This window comes from Tiliqua scincoides, chromosome 3, assembly GCF_035046505.1.
Source record: "Tiliqua scincoides isolate rTilSci1 chromosome 3, rTilSci1.hap2, whole genome shotgun sequence".
NCBI lineage: Eukaryota > Metazoa > Chordata > Lepidosauria > Squamata > Scincidae > Tiliqua > Tiliqua scincoides.
In genome coordinates, this window is record NC_089823.1 from 55,635,395 (window position 1) to 55,655,730 (window position 20,336).

General features: G+C 42.6%; 1 protein-coding gene across 1 annotated transcript in view; it reads left to right on the top strand.

The window, feature by feature from the left end:
- The window catches only part of NCAM2 (neural cell adhesion molecule 2), a 160,588-nt gene that overhangs the window by 44,463 nt on the left and 95,789 nt on the right, over nt 1–20,336 (top strand). The window contains exon 11 of the mRNA XM_066621290.1: nt 6,488–6,638. Coding sequence (XP_066477387.1) covers nt 6,488–6,638 — 151 coding nt within the window. The remainder of the gene's footprint in view (nt 1–6,487; nt 6,639–20,336) is intronic.

The window sequence follows — 20,336 nt, forward strand, 5'->3', positions numbered from 1 at the left end:
AGTTCCTATACAGGGATTAAACAAAATGGTCAATATTGACATAAAGTTTAACAGAAAATGCTTTTTTTTCTGAATTGTAGTTTTTTTATAAAGGATGTTATTCTCATCCTTGCACTATATGTTTGCAGAATCCAAGTCATGGCCTTCTTTGAGCTCTATAGAAAGGAAGAAAAACTTGTTAAAGCTACTGTAAACCAAGCACAAATTGTTGCAGCTTGCACGTGTTGTCACATAATATCTTCCAGCCAAATCAAAATGAACAATCTGACAACTGCAGTTTTTGCTATCCCATGCAAAAAAAGTACTACCAGCGTATAAGATGAGTCACAAAACTGCACATATTGTGGTAGAGTATAATTGGCTATAAATCAGATAATAGGCGCTAGGGCAACAAAAACTAAAACAAGAAGTCATATTTCTATACAGGAATGAGACATTTTCTCTCTTCAGTGTCAAGTGCTTTGGTTAACCAACTTCAAGAAGTTGGTTTCCGTTCTAAAGGATACCTCTCCTATTATTTAAAAAAATTGATTTTGCTTATTCTTCATCAATCTTACTGGGTTCTAAGGAGCCATGGACAATACTGTGGAAGGAGTAACACATTAAAGCAGGTGACGGTTATCTTTAATGCAAATATAGATATAAAGAGAGAGGGAGGGGAGAAATGAAAACATAACAGAAACGTTCAGGTAACTAAATTGAAGTGCCATTACTTTTGCAAACAGAGATTTCAATACAAGTGCTTGAATCTACAGCCTTACAGACCCAATCACCGTATACTCCATTTTTTAAAAATGTTACATTCTGATTTCTGTTATGGAATAATGTATAGGAATGGAGCTGTTCATTTCATTTGCTGTTTGGAACTGGTTTTTTCAGTTTAAATTCAAATATTAACTCTGATCTTATGCATCAATTGAGTACTGTAAATGGGAAAAATAAATGTATTTCCTCTGGCAGCAAACCTGGGCACTTTGTTTTTATGATACTCAGAGATGTGCTGAGAGTTTCTGGGTGTTTTTATAACAACTTCCCATTAATTTCAATGGCAAGAAAAGCTGCTTACAGTGTAAGATTCCATGTGTGTGCCATTGATGTAAATGATGATGCATTTTTTGTATAATAGAGCTTCATGTGTGCACTACACCAGCAATGAACTCTGGTCCAGGATTTATTTATTTATTTATTTATTTATTTATTTATTTATTTATTTATTTATTTGGTAATTGAAATGTCTTATTTATGGTATTATATCCCACCTATGTGTGTACACGCATGTGCCTGTGTGCGTAATGAAACAGTACAGTGTGAATAAGTGAAAATGCTATGGATATGTCTCCCTCTACTGCTAAAGTTTGCAACCCATGTCAACAGTTTTATAGTCAAAATGTCACAATTGCTCCCTAGAAAGCAACGCAGGGTTATGTGAAGAGGGTTGCCAGAGACTTACAGAAGTTAGGAAATTTCAAAAAACTCCCAAAGCTGGCAAAAAGTCTCACTTTCTTATCTAGGGAGTCTAATGATGAGAGAGAGAGAGCGCTTGATATCCATGGGGAATCTGTTCTCGGATCCCTGTGGATAAACGAATCTACAGGTCCAGTTCATCGGATCTCCAAAAGTAACCAGAGAAATTCTCTAGTCATCATCCGGAGTTGTTCAGAGGCCCATAGGAAGCCTCTTTGGAAAAGCAGGAAGTACCTTTCTAGCACCTCTGGAAGCCTTTCTGAGGCCCGCAGAGGATGTGCGCAACCAGAAAACATCTCCAGTTGTGTCCAGGAGCTCAAGTTCAGCCTCCGTCACAGGTTCAAAACCCACAGCTAGTTAAAACTGCGGCTCCCAAATTTTGGAGGTGGGACCTGCACTTCATAGTGCATTAGAATACTTATGTGCTACCCAGAAATACATTAGGGTGCTGCAGAAAAAAAGTTATCTTATTTTCAGGAAGTGCACAATGCACATGACATGGACTAGAAAGCTGACATTAGAGGGAAGAGAAAAGATTGAAAAAGAAGGAAAAGAAAATTAGAAGCTCAGTGAGTGAATGAGCAATTGCTGATGCCGAACAGTGATTCTGATTGTTTACTTTGAAGAAAACAAAACCATGGAATCCAGTGGAAGGTGCTCCAGTGGAGATGTAATGTAACCACACGGCAAGAGGAGCCGTGCTCTCCTCACCTTCCGAGGCTTTTTTGAGCCCTACAGAGGTCGCATGCATCCTCCTGTGTCCTCTGTGGGGCTCAGAATGACAGTTTAGGCCAAAAAATAAGTGAATCCTCAGATGAGTGAATTCGCAGATATGGGCATTGCGGATATGGGGGCCCCCTGCAGTATAGTTTATAGACTCTTGAAGATTAGGTGCTTGGAAATTTCTGTATTACTCTAATCTTGGTAATATAATATAATATAACACAATTTACAATTATCCATACAATTTTATGTATGATTAACATGGACTTTGTTTATTCTTATGTTAAATAAAAGATAGGAAAAGTATTAAAAGTACTCTAAAATTGTATGGATAATTGTAAATTGTGTTATATTATATATAACACATTATATTATATTATATATATTACTAAGATTAGAGTAATTGATTTCTCTAACCAAATCCATTCATTTACTTAAATAATTATTGATTTATACATCTTGGCAAAGTATTATGTTTTTGTTATATAATGTCAGATGATGTTGTTTTTCGTAATGTTAAAATAAATGTTCAGAATATATAGTGGGTTATATCTCCCACTAACATAAGGCTCCTCTGCCTGACTTTCAGTGATTCCCTTTTCTCCCTGTATCCGTATGTCACATACTATTCCCGAGGATTCCTGACTTTAGGAAGCACCTTTTCACGGGAGGTGCTGGAGTGCATTGTGAGAAGGGGGAGGTAGGAGCATCTGCTTCCATAAGCTTCCTTACAGTTGTGGCACATTGGATGCAACTTAATGTATATAAATGCAGTATTAATGTGACCACATTAAACTTCTGGCATAGTGAGATATAGCTTACTTGTGCTCTATCTTTGGTTTACAACATATGAGAACTGCATTTGATTTTTAGGTTCAATTCTTTATGCAGATACTTGCATTCAGCACCATGTAAACATATTGCATTGTTCTGGAATAATAAAATCGTCACTGTGATGTAATCCAGAAAAAAGTGAAATATGTTTAAATCTATAGGATTTAAATGGTTATGTACTTAGGTGCCAGTAGTTGTAGTGAGACTTTAGTGTGCCTTTTGCTTGAGCACCTGCCACAAATCATGTGAGACATGATTGCTATTGTAAATTGGGCCACTTTATTGATTTCACAATACATTCAATGTAAATCCTGCAACTGATACTGGCTAGGGAACGTCTCTCCCCTTTAGTACAGGTACCTACCCTGAGCAACTGAGGGCCCAATCCTACTCAGCATGTGCCGGCTCAGTGCTGCCGTGCACTGTCACAAACGTGCCATAAGGCATGTTTGTGGGCTCTATCGCCAGTGGAGCACTGAAGCTCTGCTGATTGGCAGTCGTGTGGACCACTGAGCAGCTGAGAGGTAGATGGGGACACAAGGGGAGGCTGGGAGGAGGTGTTCTGGGGTGTGGGAGGTGGAGGGAGGGCAAGGAGAGGGTGAGTTGGAGGCATACTGGGGGAGAGGGAACACGGCGGGAAGAAGGGAGGCAGGAAGCTCCACCAGTTCCAGAATCTCCGTTTCAGGCTGGCCACCTGACACGGAGGCTCTTCATTCTATGCTGGCCTTTGAGTTGGCATAGAATCGAGTAGCCCCATTGCAGGGCTATTCGGTTTACCTGGGGGAAGGGGACAAAAGTCCCCTTCTTCCATGGAGGAGGTGGATGCTGCCTGGAGTGCCCTGGATGCAGCGGCAGCCATTTTCGGCACCACTGCAACTCTGCACGCCTGGTAGCTCACAATTCGGTTGCCCAGCACTTGCCCTGATTCAACTATTCATTTTCCCCATTGGGCATTAGTAACCTGCCTCCAACCCGGGCACCCTGAATCTTCTCACATGAACCTGGTTTCCCCACTGACCCCTGGTAGCCAAATCACGCTCCAACGCTGCAAAACCAGAAGTGCAGTGCGATCGCTCTGCTTTCACTTTTTAAGACCTGGGGAGCCCTGCAGAAGGTTGCGCAGGGCTTCCCGCACCCCCGGGAGACCGCTGCAGTGATTGGTAAGTAAATGCCAGTCCCTGTGCCCCCCTTAGCTGCCTCCCCCCTGCACCCACATCTTAAGGGGAGAGTGGCCAGGGCTCTCTAGCTGGGGCGTCACGATGCCCCAGTTTGAAAAGCACTGCCTTAAGGGTTGCCAGCTGTCATCCCTTAGCCAAACAGTGTCTTATAATTAGTACTGGCTTCTCCTCTGGCCCTTGCATATCTTAGGATCCTACTCCCAGTCCCACCCTATATTTGCCAGAATTAATCAAACTTGCTAAGCTAACATCACACCTCAGGGAACAGTCTGGAGTAAGTGTGGGGAGCGGAACTATAGGACAATCAGGTTAAAGGCAAAAAGTCCTACCCAACCTTCATAGATGGGGCAGCTAATCTGAGAATATTCCTAAGGTGGGTGGAATGAGGCCAGTGCTCCTGAGCTTCAAATGGTGAGCTTGAAGATGTGGAGCTTCAAAAATGTTGAGATAAGCCCACCAAAACACAGCATACCAATCGAGTGCCACTTTAGTGCAATTTGCTTGTGTGAAAGCAGAGGCCTCTGCCCTCAATAGCAGTGTGACCACATTTCTAGATTGTATTCACTATCAGTTATTTAATCACACCAGGCATTTCTATTTACAATGTTCTACTTAAAATATAATTAAGTATGTGTTTGTTGTGCATTCCAATTATTCTAGAGTTTTTAATGCAGGTCAAATAAGACTTTAAAATCAGAGTACAGGCATTCATTTTGGGGTACAACTGCATTTTTGTTTTGTTCCAGTTATATTCAATAATAGTCTGTCTAGTGAAATGTATTTATCTCCTTTTCTTCTATCTGTTCTTTTACAATATGTTTCAAGATGAAATAGCATACGTGTATTATAATTTTGCTTTCTGTGAACACAGGTCGCCATGATTCTTTACATATTTTACATTTGCATTTTCAAGAGCATTGTCATTGTAATCTGGCGATATTACAAGAATGCAAATGAACTCTGGAATGTGTGTTTTTGTTTGTTTTTAAATTTCCAAATGTATTTTTGATATGGTTTTTTATTTATTTGTTTCTAAGAAGAAATGTAGTCTTATTCTTGAATATTCAGATTTTACATCCTCTTATTGCAAACATGTGTAAATCTGCTCTACATAATTTGTCCTTGGCAAAAACAACAACAAAAGCCCTATGAGCAGATTGTGCAAAATGGGCCTGTATAGATACAGATTTAAGTAAGTTGGGTGGGTTGAAAATTTGCATCTGCATACTTTGGTGAGTATAGGTGGGCCTCGTATCCGAAGATCTGGAATCCGTTATTTCAGTTATCTGCAGAACCCTATGCTCCACTTCACGCCCATTAACATTATTTAAATGTTTACCAAGAGAAAATATTCCTGCTTAACAGGGTCACTATAAGCATATGAGCTTATAGCGATGCGCAGGCTGCTTCTGGGCAGCTTGAACAGTTGTAAAGACTACACCAAGTTTAATAGGAAGTGATTTCCTTCCACTTCCTGCTAATCTCGATCTAGTCTTTTCAAGCGCACATCACTATAAGCTTTTATGCTTATAGCAACTCTGTAAAGCAAGAATATTTTTGCTCAGTAGACGTTTAATTAATGGTTGCACAAGGGGGCTGCAGGGACGTTCCCCATATCCACAGTTTCCGTATCTGTGGAGAGTCCCTGGAACGAATCCCTCATGGATGTGGGGACACACCTGTAGCTGAAAACCAGGTCCACTTCTCTGTCTCTCTCACACGCAGCAGGTCTGAGTGAATCAGCTCTGCATTACTCTTATTTTGACCAATGCTGGACTTTAATACCCTAACCCAGTGGCCCCCAAACCTACCACCATCATGATGCCCTCCATGCTATAGAAGCACAGCCTTGCACCCAGAATTAATTGGCGATGATGTGGGATGCAAGGATGCAATGGCGTTACCACCACTTACTTCTAGATTGTGAGACCATGAAGTGACCCTGAAAACAGCTCAAGAAAACAGCTTATTCAGACCCTGAATAAGAGGCTCAGGGTGGGCAGGCTTTTCATGCTGTGAAAATGTCACACATGGAGCTCTACCCACAGACCCTAGCCTCTGCTTCCCTGTCTTTGGTGTTGCTGTCAGGGTCTTGGCACTGTGAAAACATAAAACTGGTCTTCATGTTATTTTACAGAAGTAATACAGTTTTTTAAGCTTTAATATACTTTACTAAAAGTATGAGATGCCTTCAACAGGAATCTTGCATTCAGATGTAACTGTCAATAATGAGCAATACATTGTAAATAAACAAACAATCATTCTGTTTCCTAAATTACTATAAACAGAGCCCAGATGGCCGTATAGAAGTCAAAGGGCAGCATGGAAGGTCATCACTACACATTAAAGATGTGAAGTTGTCAGATTCAGGAAGGTACGACTGTGAAGCTGCAAGCAGAATTGGTGGACACCAAAAGAGCATGTACCTTGATATTGAATGTAAGTTCAGTTATCTTCTCTTTAAATGTGCTTGGAAAGAAAAAGTGCGTTCTTAACCCCAAAGTGCCCATTCATATGGAGGAGTTCCCTTGTTCTCTGAATGGCTGCTTCACGCCTTGTGTCAGACTGTTGCTCAAGAAAAGTGAAATGAAATTCAGAAATGCTCTTTCAGGGTCAGCAAATGTCCCAAAAGGAACAAACAAACAAAATATGTGTAACATCTTACACAAGCAGGGACATGAAAACTTAGCTAATATAGTGCTATCTGTGCTATAGTATTATCTGTGAATGCTTGGCAATCTCTTGTGCAAGTGTTTGTAAAAGGGCTACAGTCCTTTGACTTAAACCCATTTTGAAGACATCTGAGTTGACTATAAACAGAAACATTCCAGGAACATTTGTTTTGCATGCCTGATTTTGAAAGCAAATAGTGTAATCATATGCATGTCTTCTTGGAAGTAAGTCCCATTGAGTTTAATGAGACTCCTAAATAAGTTAGTATAGAATTGCACCTTAGGGCACAATCCTAACCCCTTATGTCAGTGCTTTCCAGCACTGACATAAGGGCAATGCAGCTCTGAGGTAAGAGAGCAAACATTCCCTTACTTTGAGGAAGCCTCCGTGAGTGACACCCAACTGCAGGATGCAGCATATGTCCCATTGGCACCGCTATGCCAGTGCTGGAAAGCACTGACATAAGGTGTTAGGATTGCACCCTTAATGGAAATGATTGTCTCCCCATCATGTCATTCTTTGAGCTGCCAGAACCCATGTTCCAGCAATGCAGCATGATTTGTGGCATTGCAGAATGCAACATGGTACAATGTGTTGCCAGGCTATCGCCACAAATAGCAAACAGTGCTGGCTACACTGCAGTAACTTGGATCCCATGGTGCTGATAGTTGGCACAGAAAGTGAGCAGTGGGCAGGGAGAGGACGGGGAGGGTGGGGATTGGGGATGCAAGGAAGCATGGTGGGGACAGGCAGAGGATGCAGGGGACATGGCAAAGGGACTGCCAGTATCCTATGCCCCCTGCCCACTTTTACCACACCCCCTTGGGTCCAAAAGCTGGTGTTTATCTGGGTAGACCAACAGAACAATGGGAGTTCCCTTACTTTAAGGAGGCCTCCTGGTTGCCTCTGCAGTATGGACTTCATGGCATGTCTGCATCGGTTCAAATGGTGGAGGATAAGATTGGAGCATGTATTGCTGAAATCTTACACACATGCAAACACCTAATACTAACTTACTTCCAGAACATGGTTAAACTTCCTTGTAAGTAACAATCAGTGCATGGACTGATTCTGTTGTAATTATTTTTTTTCATGTAATCATGGTTGAAGAAGGTAGACTACTTCGGATTGCTAGATGCAGGGAAGGGCACCAGGTCGCAGGTTGTGTCTTGTTTTCTTGTGTGCTCCCTGAAGCATTTGGTGGGCAACTGTGAGATACAGGAAGCTGAACTAGATGGGCCTTTGGCCTGATCCAGCAGGGCTTTTCTTATGTTCTTAAGAAGAATACATGTAGGGTATCGATTCCATCTACATTTTTCAGCAGGTGTCTTTTGCTGAAGGTCTTACCTGTTCATACTTATACATGTAGGGCCAGCCCATCCTTGAGGCAAGATGGTGGGCTTCCTCAGGCAGTGAGTGGGTGTAGGTTGCACCCTACATTCTACACATAACAACCTCCACTACAGCCATCTTACCTTATCTCCACTCTTCTCCTCTGAGTGTACACTCTCAGAGTGTACATGTTTATTTTTTTAAATAAGCAGAGCTAGCCTGAAGAAGAAAGCCAGAAGGAGTACTATTCCATTTCCATTTGCATTTTTTTTCATCTGAGTACTCTATCAATGAGGATTAGAAGAGTCCATTCTGTGGTACCTGGAAATATTCAAAATAACTGGTAAGGAGTCATCCAGGAGATGTTCTGAGGTGCAGGGAGGTTGTGCGCAACCTCCCCATGCCTCAGAAGGCCTTCCACACCCTTCTTAAAGGCACTTCTGGTTTGGCGAATAACCAGAAATGTCTTCTGGACCACCTCTGGAAGGCATCCCTGGAGAGGCCATACTTCTTGATGCGACTGGAAGGCTCTTCTGGTTGAATCCAGGAGGTCATGTGAGGCCCTTCAGCTCAGGTCAGCACTCTCGTTGGCATAAATCTGTGGGTGCGAACTTGCAGATAAGGGGGGTCCACTGTATCCATTCTCTATGCTACTGAAGCTTTATTTCAGTCTAAAAGTTTGCCTTTAGGTAGCATATTCAGGTTAGAATTTTTGCTTATGTATATTTTATTTTAAAACATTTCTACACCTTTCAAGCCCAAGTGACTTACTTAGAATAAAACAAAGCAGAAAACAAAATAGAACATCAAATAAGACCAAATTAGATATTTAACTCAAACACAAAATGTGGCCCTTTTTGTGGTTCTGCCTCCCAAATAGTCTATCGAATGGGAACCGACAATGTCACAATGCTGTGGTGATTCATGCTGTATTATTCAGTAATAAAGGAATTTTTTTTAAATGCTGTGGTGAGGAGCGCGTTTTTTATCTCTTTGCTCCCACCACAGATCTTGCCCAATCTCTCTCTCTCTCTCTCTCTCACACACACACACACACACCACTACCCATTGAAAGCCAAAGCAAGGTTTTGTTTTTGTCCCAGTACAAGTGATAGGTGGGGGGAGGGCTTGCACAATTGGGGTGGGGACAAAATGGAAGAAAAAAGCTAAAATTCCCTATCCCCCTCCCATCACAATTTGCAATGTTTCAGGCTCTCTCCAGCATTCCAGGTAAATTTGATTTGGCCCTAAGATTTAAAAAAAAGTCAGAATCTACAACCAAAAATCCAGATAACATATCTCTACCATAGCTGCAATCAACACCTTTTGTTCAGAATTTTTACCATAATAGACTGAATTTGTCTCTAGGAGAGCCTGAGCATTCCTTCTAGGTGTCACCTTGTTGTTAGATACAGAGGTGCACATTCCACAAATACAGGTTGGACCTTGTCATCTGCAGATTTTTCACCTGTCGATCTGAGTCGGGTCCAGGGACTCGCATTGAGGCCTGACCTGTACCCTCCCAAATGCAATCAGAATACTGCTCTGGTCACGTTCAGAGCTCTCGTGTGCTTCGACTTGTGGATTTATCTACAAGTTTGGCATCTGCAGGGAGTTTTGGGAATTGAACCCCTGCAGATGCTGAGGCATGACTTACTCCCTGATGATTGTCTCTTGAAATGAAGTTAGAAAACCACGTTTAATCTTGTCAAGCTAGTCCACATAAGTCAGAATGTCACAGAAGCCCTGTTATACAAGGCAACATGCTTGCCCATTAGTATCTTCTGGTCCTACAACCATTGTATAATTGCATGCCCCAAGAAACTCCTGTGCATCCAGCACTCCTTTTCCCTTCCTGCTGCCTCTCCCAGTTCCTTGAGATGCAGTTTGATAGGCTGACCATTTCCAGGGAGTACTCTGCTCCCTATCCAGGCATGTTTCCTTTGTAAAGGTTGGCCCCTCAGCAAAGGCTGATCTGTGTTCTGCTTGTCCTTTGCATGAGGGAGCAGGGCTACTCAATCTGGTGTGCATTTGCATACATATGGCTTATCTAACCTATTTGCAGTATGCTTGGACATCTGCAGAGCTTCTAAAGTGCACCTTGTGTGCACACCTTGCTGAAGGCTGTGTTGTTCCCCAAGCCTTGGTAAAGGTTTTCAGTTTTAAACTTCAGTTAAAGAAGATTACATTTTCCTGAAGTTCTGAATTAAAGTGCCAATATAAACACAATCACCCATTTCAGATGCTAGGGAGATTAGCCCTTTAAACCTTTTCATTTTGTTTTATGTTAGTGAACTGCATTGTATTGGAGATTATGCAAATATTTTGGCTTTATGCCATTTCATTTCAGAGCCTTACAAAGGCACTTTGTTCTGTTGAGTTGAACTGAAAATGGTGTCCAGCCCAGAGAATTAAAAGGATGTCCAGCCCAGAGAACAGAATTAAAAGGACTAGAGCTGCGTTGATTTTTTTGATGAGGTTTTATTTTCCTGCACGAGTTGCCATTTCAGCGTGACAAAAAAAGTTTGAAAGCCCTGTCTGCCTTTCACTCGTGCACAGTTTGTACATTTTGTGTGTTTGTTTTCATCCATTCTCCCCCCCCCATCTGTTTGTGGAAAAGAGGAGACCAAACACACCCATAATACTCTAACAACCAGACTGATGTTCCCTGCCTTGCCACACTGCACGGGCAGTTTCATTGCCAGTGAAGGGAGTGCTCTTGTCATGACTAAGTCCATGTTAGGCCTAAATTGGCATGAGAAGCCTGAACCAAACTAGGAAAGTGTAACTGAGAAGTTGCTAGCAGTTCCCAGATGCAGGAATGTGGGTAAATAAACAGAGGAAGGAATGTGTTGTCTCTCCTTTGATGGCCAGGAAGGACAGATAACAGGAATTACGACCAATTGGAGGGCTAGCACTTTAGCAGACAGAGTGTCTCCTTATCAAGGGTGATTGAGTGCAGTGGTGGATCTTCAGTTGGGAGGGATAAGAACTATGAGGGCTTAGCAACCAGGCCAACTTCGAGAAGGTTCTGTTCATCAAGGGTTCTGATTGGACAGTCTAATCTTGAAGTCACTTCAGTACAATTAGCATAAGAGGTATAATAATGAGTGCCCAGGGGGGTTAGGATTTCCCTCTTGGACAGAGTGTCTCAGGTGCAATGATCTGCACGTGTGTAAGCGCCATTGTCCATCATGGGCACCTGGCCCCATAGGTAACTCTGGAGCTAAAAGATCTGATAGACGTGATAGACGGTTTGGCACAATGAGAGGATGTGGGGACAAAGGAGTGAATAAGCAGCCCATCCTGGGGCATTCCATGTACAAATGCTTTTATGCGAATGCCCGAAGTCTACGAGCAAAGGTGGGAGAACTGGAATGTCTGGTGACAAGGGAAAACATTGACATAGTGGGCATAACGGAAACCTGGTGGAATGCGGAGAATCAGTGGGATACCGCAATCCCGGGCTATAAACTCTACAGGAGGGACAGGCAGGGGCGTGTTGGAGGTGGGGTGGCCGTTTATGTTAAGGAAGGGATAGAATCCAGCAAAGTAGAGATTGAAGGTGGGTCCAACTCCACCGTAGAATCTCTGTGGGTTAAATTTACCAGGCTTGTGCAGCGATGTAATACTGGGGGCGTGCTATCGTCCTCCAGACCAGAAATCGGATGGGGACCTTGAAATGAGGAAACAGATCAGGGAGGTGACAAGGAGGGACAGGGTTGTAATCATGGGGGACTTCAATTATCCTCATATTGACTGGGTCAATTTGTGTTCTGGTCACGATAAGGAAACCGGATTTCTTGACGTGCTAAATGACTGTGGCTTAGAGCAGCTAGTCACGGAGCCCACCAGAGGACAGGTGACTCTGGATTTAATATTGTGCGGTACGCAGGACCTGGTTAGAGATGTAAACGTTACTGAGCCATTGGGGAACAGTGATCATGCTGCGATCCGTTTTGACGTGCACGTTGGGGGAAGAATACCAGGCAAATCTCTAACAAAAACCCTTGACTTCCGACGGGCGGACTTCCCTCAAATGAGGAGGCTGGTTAGAAGGAGGTTGAAAGGGAGGGTAAAAAGAGTCCAATCTCTCCAGAGTGCATGGAGGCTGCTTAAAACAACAGTAATAGAGGCCCAGCAGAGGTGTATACCGCAAAGAAAGAAGGGTTCCACTAAATCCAGGAGGGTGCCCACATGGCTAACCAGCCAAGTTAGAGAGGCTGTGAAGGGCAAGGAAGCTTCCTTCCGTAAATGGAAGTCTTGCCCTAATGAGGAGAATAAAAAGGAACATAAACTGTGGCAAAAGAAATGTAAGAAGGTGATACAGGAGGCCAAGCGAGACTATGAGGAACGCATGGCCGGCAACATTAAGGGGAATAATAAAAGCTTCTTCAAATATGTTAGAAGCAGGAAACCCGCCAGAGAAGCGGTTGGCTCTCTGGATGGTGAGGGAGGGAAAGGGGAGATAAAAGGAGACTTAGAGATGGCAGAGAAATTGAATGAGTTCTTTGCATCTGTCTTCACGGCAGAAGACCTCGGGCAGATACCGCTGCCCGAACAGCCCCTCCTGACCGAGGAGTTAAGTCAGATAGAGGTTAAAAGAGAAAATGTTTCAGACCTCATTGATAAATTAAAGATCAATAAGTCACCGGGCCCTGATGGCATCCACCCAAGGGTTATTAAGGAATTGAAGAATGAAGTTGCAGATCTCTTGACTAAGGTATGCAACTTGTCCCTCAAAACGGCCATGGTGCCAGAAGATTGGAGGATAGCAAATGTCACGCCTATTTTTAAAAAGGGAAAGAGGGGGGACCCGGGAAACTATAGGCTGGTCAGCCTAACATCCATACCGGGTAAGATGGTGGAATGCCTCATCAAAGATAGGATCTCAAAACACATAGACAAACAGGCCTTGCTGAGGGAGAGTCAGCATGGCTTCTGTAAGGGTAAGTCTTGCCTCACGAACCTTATAGAATTCTTTGAAAAGGTCAACAGGCATGTGGATGCAGGAGAACCCGTGGACATTATATATCTGGACTTTCAGAAGGCATTTGACACGGTCTCTCACCAAAGGCTACTGAAAAAAACTCCACAGTCAGGGAATTAGAGGACAGGTCCTCTCGTGGATTGAGAACTGGTTGGAGGCCAGGAAGCAGAGAGTGGGTGTCAATGGGCAATTTTCACAATGGAGAGAGGTGAAAAACGGTGTGCCCCAAGGATCTGTCCTGGGACCGGTGCTTTTCAACCTCTTCATAAATGACCTGGAGACAGGGTTGAGCAGTGAAGTGGCTAAGTTTGCAGACGACACCAAACTTTTCCAAGTGGTAAAGACCAGAAGTGATTGTGAGGAGCACCAGAAGGATCTCTCCAGACTGCCAGAATGGGCAGCAAAATGGCAGATGCGCTTCAATGTCAGTAAGTGTAAAGTCATGCACATCGGGGCAAAAAATCAAAACTTTAGATATAGGCTGATGGGTTCTGAGCTGTCTGTGACAGATCAGGTGAGAAATCTTGGGGTGGTGGTGGACAGGTCGATGAAAGTGTCGACCCAATGTGCGGTGGCAGTGAAGAAGGCCAATTCTATGCTTGGGATCATTAGGAAGGGTATTGAGAACAAAACGGCTAGTATTATAATGCCATTGTACAAATCTATGGTAAGGCCACACCTGGAGTATTGTGTCCAGTTCTGGTCGCCGCATCTCAAAAAAGACATAGTGGAAATGGAAAAGGTGCAAAAGAGAGCGACTAAGATGATTATGGGGCTGGGGCACCTTCCTTATGAGGAAAGGCTACGGCGTTTGGGCCTCTTCAGCCTGGAAAAGAGACGCCTGAGGGGGGACATGATTGAGACATACAAAATTATGCAGGGGATGGACAGAGTGGATAGGGAGATGCTCTTTACACTCTCACATAATACCAGAACCAGGGGACATCCACTAAAATTGAGTGTTGGACGGGTTAGGACAGACAAAAGAAAATATTTCTTTACTCAGCGTGTGGTTGGTCTGTGGAACTCCTTGCCACAGGATGTGGTGCTGGCGTCTAGCCTAGACGCCTTTAAAAGGGGATTGGACAAGTTTCTGGAGGAAAAATCCATTATGGGGTACAAGCCATGATGTGTATGCGCAACCTCCTGATTTTAGAAATGGGTTATGTCAGAATGCCAGATGCAAGGGAGGGCACCAGGATGAGGTCTCTTGTTATCTGGTGTGCTCCCTGGGGCATTTGGTGGGCCGCTGTGAGATACAGGAAGCTGGACAAGATGGGCCTATGGCCTGATCCAGTGGGGCTGTTCTTATGTTCTTATGTTCTTATCTGCAAAGAGTAACTGACCCAGGTGAGAGATAGGTATGAATAGAGATAGCCAGCTAGCTTTATTATTTTATTGCTGATACGTTTCGTAGATGTTTATGCCTCTAGCATTTGCTGCCTTACTGTAGAGTGTGTAACCTTATGTACTTAATAAACTAAAACATCTTTTACTAAGTTGTTTCATTGTCTTTTGGGGACAAAGGTTCAGAATCCTGCCTAGCCATTCAGCAAGCTACCAAGTGCTCATTGAGGTTTAGTAACTTGAGGACTGAGGCTTTAATTCGAGAAAGAGCTCAGTGCCTGCAAGGGACAGCATTCAGCCTAGAGGGTCTCAGTGTCCCTGGACTGAGGCACTGGCATGTACAGGGTGGTGGCAGTACTACCGGGCAAGGGGCCTTGAGGGTTTAAGGTGCAAAAAACCAAGACCCTATGTCTCCAACCCCCCTTTGTTTATGACAGCTTTGTGGCAAGACTCCCACCTGACTTCAGCTCTAGTTGTGCATACATATACATGACTTGGGGTAGAATTTGGATGGAGATGTACATTTGTACAAGCATCAAAATGCACATTCAATTGAATGTAAGGCTGAGCTGAGTACTGAGGTTCCTCCCCCCCCCACGCACTAAAATGCTTGTGAACCAACCTCCCATTTCAGCTCAGCACTATTAAAAACAGTGTAGCCATGTTTTTAACATGTACATTGTTTCATGTAATAAACTGAAACTGATTTCATTTGTTATATTTGTTATTTTTCTATTGAGAGTTAAAAAAAAAAAAGAAATTGTTATTCAAGCTCCCTGTTATTCAAGCTTCCTGGAAGTTTCCTAACTTCATCAGTACATATAATCTTAATTCCTCAGTTAATTACATATTGCATTTAGAAATAATTCCCCTCAATCATATCTTCAATCTTTTCTTTTCCTTGAGTTGGTCACTGTGGGATTTGGCTTTATGAATTGGATAGGTTGAAATATGAAAGTTGAGATTTTCTTTTCTCCAAGTGAGTTTGTTAAAAATGCTGGGCAGCCCAATCCTAACAGGATTGCCCGTGCCACACTACAGTGGATATGAAATAGCTGCCACTGTATCCCGTATGTGCAGTATAAAGTCATTTACGGCTGTCACAAAACATGCATGGTCTGGCTGCCACCTTGAGCAGCCCAGTCTGTGTGCTGGTGGCTGAAGGATGCCTGCTGGTGCCAGTAAGTCAGCATAGGGGGTTCAAGGGAGGTCAGGATGGGCAGAACCAGGGCAGGAGGAAGAGGGATGGAGATGGGGGTGGGAAAGAAGGTGGATCAAGACTAAGAAAGGAGTAGACCAAGCAGGCCAGCATGGGGCAAGGGAGCAAATTTGTTCCCAGGGCAAAAGAACAAATGTTCCCTTACCTTGAGAAGGCCCCTGGGGCTTGAAACATCCCCTGCATGATACAGTTGGAGCCTTTTTATTCACAGATTTTATATACAGGTGGAGCCTGTTTATCCATGGATCTGGATCAACAAAGATTCCCTGGACCTGTGTTGAGCCAAACTTGACTCTACTGGAATTCTCTGAAGGGGACCAGAGCTCCACTCCAGTCACCTTCAGAGGGCCTGCTGAAGCCCGCAGAGGCAGAGCATGTCCACCTACAGCCTCTGCAGGCTTCAGAATGGCCAAAAAGGCCAAAAAAAAAAAGCTACTTAGTTTCCCTCTGGAAACTGGAAGTGACACATTTAATGCCTTGTAAAGCATTATAAGCCCTCCAGGGCTTCCCCGGGTTTCCCAGTGCCTTATAAGGCATTAAAAAGCTACTTCCCGTTTCTGGAGGGAAATGGGAAATAGCATTTATTTGTTTGTTTTTGCTTTTTCAGCCATTCTAAAACCTGCAGTGGCCACGGGCAGACATGCACAACCTCTGCAGGCTTCAGAAAGCCCTTCAGAGGCGACCAGAGCAGAGCTCCAATCTCCTTCAGAGGGTTTAAGGGACTGAAAATAGCGGATTTGCTCATCCGTGTTTTTTGGTATCTGTGGATGGTTCAAGCACGGATCCCTCATGGATACCGAGACCCTACCTGTACGTACAACTGATTTGCCTGATGGAGTATTTCAGCATCAAGCTCTTCAAAATTATTATCAAGAGTATTTTTCTTGGCCTGAAGCTTGGGGACAGTTTTCTTTTTCTCTTCTTTTTAGTTTTATTCTTTTTTTTTTTTAAAGCACATATCTTACTAGTTACTTGATTGAAATCAGTAATCTCAGCCCCTCAATTTTCCTCTGTGTAATTTAGCATAATGCAACTATTTGTAAGTGGCAATCATATTAACCTTTGAAAGCAATATTGAATGACTTGTGTAGAAAAAATTTCCTTTAAGAATAGCTTCACTTTTTGGAGAAAAACAGAGTGCATTTATGATTGAATATTCTTTGAATGTTCTTTCTACTAATATGAACTAACCTACTTTGTCATTAGTTTTCTATGTGACCTTATTTGACTGTATCTAAGAGCAGAATATTTGAATTCTTCAATTTAGAACCAAAACAATGCTTAAATTTAACCCTTATATGCGCTGTTAGGTGAATTCAGGCAACCCATTAGTATACATCTCTGTTCATGGACAACTGCAAATGGGATGAAGGGTCAATAGGACCAACATGCATGCAGGATATGCAAGGTGCCTGTATGCATTTACTATTTAGTATTTGAATGTTTTTAATTTCTTTGAAGGTTGTTCGGGCTATGCCTTCTAAGAACTCAAAAAATGGGACAAATCTAGTTACTACAATAAACTGGAGAGGAACTTCATAGATATGAAAGCTGAACTTCATTGTATGAATAAACCAAATAGCAAGTTTCCCCACTGGAAAACAACAGTACACCAAAGTTAGAAAACCTTTGACCATCTGTTTACGAGCAAAATGAGCTTGAGTGTATCACTGTCATTATAGCTCTCTAGACACATGTGCTGAATCAGATAAATTTTAATATCTAATTTTGCATACAGCTCTGAATATATGCTAAGTTTGAATCTAGGAAATCATTAATTGAATTATCTGCTGCATGTGACAAATGATATATTACCCACTACTCCCGTTTCTGAAGCATTGACCATTATGGAAATATTCAGATGTGTGGAGACAGTTTCCAGCCAAGGGTTTCCTGCTCTGCATAATTTTCTTTATCGATTTTATGCACAGCCACTTCTTATAGTTGTAATGATCATCGAAGAGCGTGTCTTTTCCCCTTCAAGAAAAAAAAGGTGGTAGGACCCAGAAGAATGAGTTGTTTTATATTCAGTTTTGAACCTGCATGAATTTCAAAGTTCTTGTAACTTTATTTAAAGATCCAAGTATAAGTAATACCTTCTGTTTATAATTACATTCTTTAGCAATTGTTGTATGCTTCTAAGTATTCTCCCTTCTGCATGTCAAATTACCTCCAAAAGATACTTCTCCCTGTTCAGTTTCCTTATACAAGTCTGATTTGCTGATTTTAACAATAATTCTTTATTGTTCCTGAAATTATCTTCCTGATTACCTTTCAATGTATGGTCAGTGTTGAGGAGGGTTGGATGGTGAAATGCTATCTTTATTTTTAACCTGCTATTTCACAAAGCAAAACAAGTAAATACATCATAATTCAAACTTGAAAACCATGCTGTTTGCCCAGATCATTTATGAAAATGGGAAAAAGCACTGACCCAAATACAGATTCTTGCAGAGTCTCACTTCTTTCTTTTCCTCCTTGTGAAAATTTATTTATTCCTACTTTCCGCTTCCTGTTCTTAACCTCTTGCCAATCTATAAAAAGATCTTCCCCCTTAATCAATGACATCTCAGTTGACTCAAGAGCCTTTGGTGGGAGACTCTGTAAAAAAAAAATTGAGAGTTCAAGTGTACGATGTCAACTGCATTGTCTCTATTCCCATGCTTGCTGACAATGTCAGCTCTAGATGGCTAGTGAGGCAGAACTTAGCTTTGCAGAAACAATGCTTATTCTTATATATGCTCAATAATTTTATCCTTTATTATGCTTTCCCCTAGTTTATCTGGATGAGGGAAGCTAATTGTACTGTAATTTCTAGATCTCTTTTTATATACTGGTGTTAAATGAGGCTGAATGAGATAGTAGGTAGCAGACTGGAGTACTGCTACCATTGACATTCTAGCCCACCATTCTCCTCTCCTCAACAATTTCTCTTCTCTGTTCCTCAATTCTTCTTCTTCTTTTAATTCAGAGAACAGGAAGAAAAGGCTAGAATTGGTGGCTGGTGTGTCATCAGGTAAGGGGAAACAACATGCAGTTGGAGGCCCTAGACCAGCCCTGCGTTCTGCAATGCATTGACAGAACTACATCTAAAATACTACATGCAATTTTTGTATTCATAAGTTGAAGATCAACTAAATGTTTTATACACTTGGAGTTTAATTTAAACTCCATTTAGTTATTTGATTTTTCTCTGTAAACCGCTTTGTGAACATTTAGTTGAAAAGCGGTATATAAATACTGTTATTATTATTATTTATTATTTAATTTAGAAGTGAATATTCAAAACATCATGTGTTTGACAGAGGACATAATTAACTCCATTTGCAAAATATATAGCCCAATCCACTATAAGTCTCTGCGCGGCCGTGAAGGCTCTGCTGAATCCTGCAGGGGAGTTTTGGTCTTGGGAGACCTCCTCAGGGTAAGGGAACATTTGTTCCCTTGCTCTGTAGTATGCCTCTGCAGGCCTAGTGGGTGAACTTGGACCTGCGCCAGCTCTGTAGCGTTGACCCAGGAAGGCAGATCTGGCCCAGGAAGGGAGTCAGGATTTGGTGTGTGCCATCGCTTCCAAATCCACCCCCAGGCCTGATTCACCCACCACCTCTCCCATTCCACCCTTTCACAGCCTTACCTGCACCAGTGCTTCTGCTCCTGCTGTTCATCTGTTAGTACATTTGTCAGTCAATAGGTCCAGCAGTCCATCAGCTAGTCCATTCGTTCCTCAGTCCATCAATCCTTCAGTTTAATGCTTGCTTGCTTGCTTGCTTCTCCATGCTTTACTCCTTCTACTACCCACACCCCTTTTCCTTCCTGCAGGTGCTACTTTTTTCCCTGAGGGCCTATTGCCCTAAGTTACCAGATTAGGGGCTGGCCATTTGGTTGGCAGAGAAGGTAAAGACATTCTTGAGGGTGGACAATTTTCCATCTGTCCTTAAAGAGGCTATTTTGTTATTGAAGCCCTCTTTCAAATCAACCAATGTTATCAGCCAGTGTCCCAACTTGTCCTTCTTGGGCAAGTTGATGGAGCAAGTGGTAGCAACTTAGCTCCATATTTTTCTGAATTATACTGATTATCATCTAATGATTCTAATTTAGTTTCAGGCCCAGGTATAGGTCTGAAACAGTTTTGGTCACCTTTGTCAATGGTTCTGCTGCACCCTTAGCAGAGTTCACTACCATCAGCTGTGGTAGCCTTCTGGTCTGCTTGGAAGGGATAAGATTAGGAGGTACGGTCTTATGGTGGCTCTGCTCCTACTTCTTGGGTTGATACGAGAAGGTAGCTCTGGGAGACACTGCTCAACTTCCTAGCCACTAACCTATGGGATCGCATAGCATATGCCCCCTCATGCTGTTCAAAATCTATATGAAACCACGGAGAAAAGTTGTCAGGAGGGTTGGAATGAAGTATGTTGATGACACCCGACTCCATGTATCATTTCCATTTGATACAAGGGAAGCTGTGAAGGTCCTGAACCAATGCATGTTCCGCCATGAAGGAGAGGATTTGGGCTAATTGAAATTAAATTCTGACAGAAGTGCTATAAGTCAGTAAGAAAGTGCATTTGGGGGTGGA